At 32.1% G+C, this 6,811-nt stretch overlaps 2 protein-coding genes across 2 annotated transcripts in view; one reads left to right on the forward strand and one right to left on the reverse strand.

The window, feature by feature from the left end:
* The window catches only part of LOC105229836 (uncharacterized), a 60,957-nt gene extending 59,889 nt beyond the window's left edge, over nt 1–1,068 (reverse strand). The window contains exon 1 of the mRNA XM_049447947.1: nt 449–1,068. The gene's annotated coding sequence lies outside the window, so the exon portion shown is untranslated. The remainder of the gene's footprint in view (nt 1–448) is intronic.
* A 3,016-nt stretch (nt 1,069–4,084) lies between these two features.
* On the forward strand, nt 4,085–6,197 carry LOC105229833 (alcohol dehydrogenase 1). The gene is made up of 3 exons (XM_011210300.4): nt 4,085–4,276; nt 5,255–5,656; nt 5,775–6,197. The coding sequence occupies exons 1-3, from the start codon at nt 4,184–4,186 to the stop codon at nt 6,051–6,053; spliced, it is 774 nt and encodes a 257-aa protein (XP_011208602.1). The 5' UTR covers nt 4,085–4,183; the 3' UTR covers nt 6,054–6,197.
* The last annotated feature ends 614 nt before the right edge of the window (nt 6,198–6,811 follow it).

A 6,811-nucleotide genomic window follows, 5' to 3' on the forward strand; every position in this document is an offset into this window, starting at 1 on the left:
TACAAAATATATGAAGCATCAGAGAGCTTACTTTGTTTAGTGAAAGGATTTTGTTTTATTTTATATTTCTTTAGTACTTTTATGAGTATGAATACCTCTATATCTATATTTGTATTTTAGTTTATACTATTCCTCATACGGACACCATAATTATTGAACCCATTTTGCTACATTTCCATATACATACGAGTATATCATATTTATCGAAATCTGGAAAGATTTTTAGTGGAATTAAAACCACTGGACGTGGCTGGAATGTATATTCTCTCGATAGTCCAACGTAAAATTCTATTTCTGTTAAGTACATGACATCTATATGAAATCTATATGTAAATAGACATTTAATGATATTAGTCATTCAGTTCTAAAATAGATTTCTAAATAGTACATGCAATCTATTATAGTCTATACATACGTATACAATAAAAAACTGTTTTATTTCACTTACTTAGTTAGACACGACAACATTAACCCCAAGCGACGCCGATCTTTGCTGATAACTTTTTCATATTTTTTTCTTAATATTAACATTGTGAACTCGATTTTGTCTTAGTTTTTCATAATAACTTTTCTAATACAAGTATGCATGCTGTCTTATTTCCATGTCCATATGCTTACTTACTAACAAATAATGAGCGTCGGCTGTGGCGAGACTAAACTTGGCAAGCGCCAAGCGCTACAGATAATTAAGAAATGCATTAAGCACAACAAAAACAAACTTATAAAGCTATAAAAATGTGCAATAATCAGCTAATTAAATATACATAAATATATTTAAAGCAATTAGCAATATAGTTGCTTATCAAACAAGTTAATCACGGTGCTATTTTATTGATTCAACGGAATTACATTTCCATTTGCTTACAATGTGTATAGTAATCAGCAAAGAGTCAATTGAAAATTGATTTACGTACCTTAGAATTTGAAATAAATAATTTATATTAGAAATTGATAATTGGAATATATGGCAGATAATGCATTTAATATAATTTTATAGACACGGAATGACAAATATTCGACGAAAATGTTTCAGATGGGTTAAAAAGATTACGCCGAAAGGAGTTCGAGAATTTTATTTCCATTCATAACATAAAAAAGGTGTTGAAATATATCGAAAATATTATTTAATCAATTAGAAGATAATTAAAATTAAATTTCATATTTCTGAAAGCTTATCGCTATTTTTAGAACTATGTTGCCATATTAAAAAAAATTTAAATTCAATAATTTAATATTACATCAAATATAAGTCAATATTGGGATGTCAAATAAGTCTTGTGGTATTTTCGCTAGTTGGCGCTGAAAGCGCGTAGTTCTAGTTTTATTCGTCGCATCGGGTCATGCTATACCTTTTTGGAAAGCTATTTCACGCGCTAACACGTGTTTGATTGATTGTCGTTTCTTTTAAGTCGTTCATGAGTTATAGCGTCCCAAAATAAAGAAAAAATACGGCATATTTAAAGTACTACTACGATAAAGGCAAAAATGCATCTCAAGCCGCCAATAAAATTTGTGCAGTTTATGGACCCAATACAGTTTCCATTTCCACCGCACAACGATGGTTTCAACGTTTTCGTTCTGGTGTAGAGGTGGTCGAAGATGCGCCACGCTCCGGAAAGCCTGTCGTCGAAAATTGCGATAAAATCGCTGAATTGGTCGAAAGAGACCGGCATAGTAGTCATAAAACCGTTATCAACCATTTGAAGAAGCTTGGAGTCACTAAGAAGCTTTATGTATGGGTGCCGCACGAATTGATTCAATAAAAATACCGCAAGACTTTTTTGACAACCCAATATTTATGCATCTGTGAAACTAACAGTTGGATGTATTTTTCTTAATTGATTGATGTTAAAATTTTACAATTAAATAAAAAAAAAATTAAGTGAACAATTAATCAAAATAAGATGATTGTACTAAAACCAATAGTTCTCTAAGAAACCAATATCCGTATATGGCTACCATACAAACTGAAGAATCAGATTCAACTTTTTTAATTGAAGCAATATCTGCACGACATTTGGCGTGTTTTACTTTTCAATGGTACAACCTTTGAAGAAATTTTCTGCGGATCAGACCACTATAGCTGTTCAGCTGTCATACAAACAGAACAAGTCCTGGTATGGGAAACTTTTTTACTTGACAAGATATCTTCACGAAATTACGCGTGGACTACTCTCCACCCTAAGACTACACAAACTGACCAACACAAATCAAGATAATGATCTTTCCACAGGTGTACCCTTTTATGTTAAAGAAATGAACCTGTAAGAGGCATTATGTCCTCGGCATAGTTGAATGTGAATGTTTTTTTTTCTTTACACCATTTTCCTTCTGGGAACTGCTACTCCACGATGTGCTACTATACTTGATGTTTCATGAAGCTCTTCAGATAAGTCTATATCTTTCGGACTGTCGATCATATACATTCCGAAAAAAATAACCCGGAAATTGTAAATACAAAAAAAAATAATTCGTTATTCATCAATATAAATTTTTTCGCTTTCAAAGCAATCGCCACCAGATGTAATACAATTATGCCAACAATTTTGCAAGTCCTCGCCATACTTTTTGAGACGGCTTTCAGCGAAATTGGTTTTATCTCTTCGATCGAATGGAATCGGGTTCCATGGAGCAGCAATTTCAGTTAGGGAAACAAGAAAAAATCACACAGAGCCAAATCTGATGAATACGGTGTTTGATCGGTGGTGTTCACTTCGTTTTTGGCTTTAAATTCGGTCACAATCGCGGCTCAATGCAATAGTGCAAAATCCGGAAATTTCTCTTCCAACATTCTGGCCGTTTTCGACGGATTATCTCAAGAAAACGTCTCAATACAGCCAAATAGATCTCTTTTTTGATCGACTATCAAAACAAAGTCATAATATACTAACTTCGAATATTGAAAAAAATAATGAGCATCACCTTGATTTTGAGTGGTTTTTGCGTGGTTGTTTGGTTTCGTCTCGTTGTTTTCCCTCCAATTCGATGTAATGCTCTCCATGAATGTGGGATCGGTACAATCAAACATGTCTACAGAGACTTGTTTACGAAACTTTGGTTGAAGAAAATTTAACTTCATCGGGACGAGTCAAAATATCTACCAAAATCATTCGAACGGACTCGGGAGAGATTTCGAGCTATCCTGCCATCTTTCTAACACTTACCTGACGATTTTCAAGCACCGTGTCCTTCAGTTTTTAAATATTTTCATTGAAGACGTCAAAAGTCCTTCAGAACGAGGCATGTCTTCAACGATCTCTCGACCGCCTTCGAGGACTTTGTGTCACTCGTAGGCTTGTTTTTGATAAAACAATTTGAGGCAATTTCTTTCTTAGATATTTTTATCCATTGTAAAAATCACAAGGCACAGCAGTTTTGAAGGTTAGTGCGACAAGCACCGTTACGAGAATGCAACATAGTGGCTTCAAAAGCAAAAGGCGAAGTTTACAAATAATTCCGTATGCATCTATCTAATTCTTCTTAATTATTAAGGCAAAGAGAAACAAAATTAACTTTGTTGTGTTTGTTGACACAAGTTCGCTGAGAAATTGTGATTAGTAAATATCGAAAGTGATTAGCAATAACATGCTAAAAATCAGCAAAACGCCGACGACTGAACTAACGCAAATCCGAAAGTGATTAACAAATGATCTGTATTAAGAATTGTGTTCAATGGAAATTTAGAAAAAATCTCAGTACAACAAACATGAAAAGCATCAATGGTCGCTCGTGCCAACTTTTAGAATGACTCGACAACTTCTTGACTTGTGCACTTAAATGTATAAATATGTAGATATGTATATTAGAGTTTATATATTATATATGCCTCAGCGCGTTTGCATATAGACACATACAAGCATTTATTTATTTACATTCACTACTTTGTTGCAGGAAAGTATGCAGAACTTATTTTCAGGCAAATACTTTCTGCGACAACATTGTGTGGGGAATTTTGACGCAACGAAAGCTATGTTAATGTGTCGTTTAATTGGCGTCCGCCCCATTTTCGTATCAAAAGCTCCGTGACATGCGCGAACGAGCCCCTACACGCGCCGGGAGGATTTGGATATAAAAAGCCGGCAAAGCGCTCAGTCGCATCACAGTCGCTGGGCAAACAGTTGCAGAGAAGTGCTTTCATACAAATTAGGGTGTTTCTGGATTTTGAACTAAATTTTCATTAAATATGAGTTTGGCGGGTAAAAATGTTGTGTTCGTTGGTGGCTTGGGCTTCATTGGTTATGAAGCTTGCAAAGCGTTGATGACCAGAGATTTGGCGGTAAGACGGAAGAAATATTAAAAAATAACTTGTGAAAAATGCAGAATAAATTTAAAAGTTTAGAAAGGTTTAGAGGATTTAAAAAATTAAAAAAAAAATTAACAACAAAAGGTGCCAAATTACCTGAAGTTGTAAAAGAAAAAAGTAATGAAGAAAATATAAAAATTCCAAATTAAAAATTCCAAATTAAAAATAATCGAAATAAAATAAAATAAAATAAAATAAAATAAAATAAAATAAAATAAAATAAAAAAAAAATTTTAACATATTTTTCGAAAAGTAAAGTTCGAAAGTAGTAGAAAGTAACTGTGAAGTTTCGAATAACGGTAAACGAGTGTTTAACTACTTACGGACTGATAGAAACAAATTTAATTTGTTTTAATATGTTTTAGAAATAGTAGGAAAATAGACAAAACAAAACCAAAAATATTCAAAGAAAAAATAATGGAAAAATAAAAAACAAAACAATAAATATATAAATTATCTCGAATTCTAAAAACTAAATATTTTACGTTTGTAATAGATAAAAATTAAAAAAAAAATCAAAGAAAAAAATAATACTGACATCTTCAAAAAAAAAAATAAAATAAATTTTCATTAGAAAATTCAAGAAAAAAAATACAGAAATGTACACAAAAAATAAAGAAAGAATCATTAGAGAATTTAAGAAAGAAATAATAAAGCAATATAAAAAAATATAAATATTTCTTTGAAGATTTTAGAAACTGATAATACCGAAATCTACAAAAAAGTTAAAAAAAAATTAAAATGTTGCAAATTAATCGAAATAAATATAAATAATTACTTAATGTTTTTTTTTTATATTATATTCTTAGTTTTTAATTATTATTATAAATTTATTTGAAAACTCAGAAAATATTGACACAGACTCTGAAACCAAATTATTTTTTCTGTATAAAAAAAAATTTTTTAATAAAATAAATAAAAATAAATTCACGGTCTACCTTTTTTCTATAGTCCTTCTTCATTTTCGATGTTTTGGACAAACCCGAAGCAGTGAAGGCCTTGGAAGAGATCAATCCCAAGACCAAAGTCTACTACACTAAATTCGATATTACCAGCAAGGATAGCATTAAGCAATCGCTCGCCGATGTTATCGCCAAAGTGCAATACATTGATGCACTCATCAATGGCGCCGGCATACTCACCGATCCCAATGTTGAGTTGACCATGAACATCAACTTGATTGGTCTCATCAACACCACGCTCGAGGCCATTCCACTCATGGACAAGAACAAGAAGGGACGCGGTGGTGTGATAGTCAATATTGCTTCCGTGCTGGGCTTGGAGCCCGCACCACCCACCGCCGTCTACTGCGCATCGAAATTCGGTGTTGTGGGCTTCTCGCGTTCACTTGGCGTAAGTGGCTCATACTAATAGATGTTTGACAATATTTTTTTATTAATATATAAATATTTTCTTTCTATTAGTAATATTGTTTTTAACTAAAATAAATTATTTTAAACTATTTTTTCAGGATCCCCACTATTATGAGCACACCGGCATTGCGGTGGTCACTTTCTGTCCCGGTTTGACTGATACGCCATTGAAGAACAACATTGCCAGCAAATATACCTTCGACTATTCCAAGGAGATTGGCGAGAAATTGAACAACTCCAAAACACAGAAACCCGAAATTTGTGGCCAACATTTGGCTCAAGCCGTCGAGTTGATGGACAATGGCGCCATCTACATTAGTAACCAAGGCACATTGACCAAAGTGAAGCCAAGCGTCTACTGGGAACCAACTTATTAGTGATTTTATAAAATAGTTATGATTAATACGCTTTTACTACCAAAGTTAGTTAGAAAAAAATGTGTTATATAATTTAAGTTTTATTAATTTTAGTGAAATTATTAAAATTTAATAAATTATTTTTCTAAAAAATTTTATGAAAAAGTTTGTTTGATTCTAGGCAATATTTTTTAAGTTTGTATAAAAAATTAGAGGGATGGCGATACTGAGTGCTCAGATTGCCAGAAATAAATTTTTTTTTTTATGAACATCCATAAACTTAGATTTTCTGTTGTGAAAAATATTTTCGAAATCTCAGCCTTTCGCCTGAGATTGTCATGCCACACCTTATTCGCTGCATCCATCGCCACTGTTTATAAATAAAAGTTTATTTTTAGAAACTAATATTTAAGAAAATTATATTTTGTCACTTATTTCATCTCTTTGTTTGTGTATGTGTAAATAAAAGCATATCAAATTCATATATACGTTGTTCTTGTGTGTGATTAAATAAAGTGTGTCTCGTGAGTTATTTGCTCTGCTGAACTATGATCTTTCACAGAAAAAAAATCTGAAAGAACTTTGCTATTCGAATATAATATGAGAGAATAATGTTTCCATTTTTTCATTTTTAGTAGAAGTCAATTTATTTTTTCTAGATTCTTCTTCGTTCACAGCCTCCAAAGGCTAGTTTGTTTACCTTCAGACCATTCCATCGAAATTTAAAGCATTTTTAGAAAACATTTAATATTGCTCAAAGATAATTGAATGTTTTTATT

This window comes from Bactrocera dorsalis, chromosome 2, assembly GCF_023373825.1.
Source record: "Bactrocera dorsalis isolate Fly_Bdor chromosome 2, ASM2337382v1, whole genome shotgun sequence".
Classification (NCBI taxonomy): Eukaryota; Metazoa; Arthropoda; class Insecta; order Diptera; family Tephritidae; genus Bactrocera; species Bactrocera dorsalis.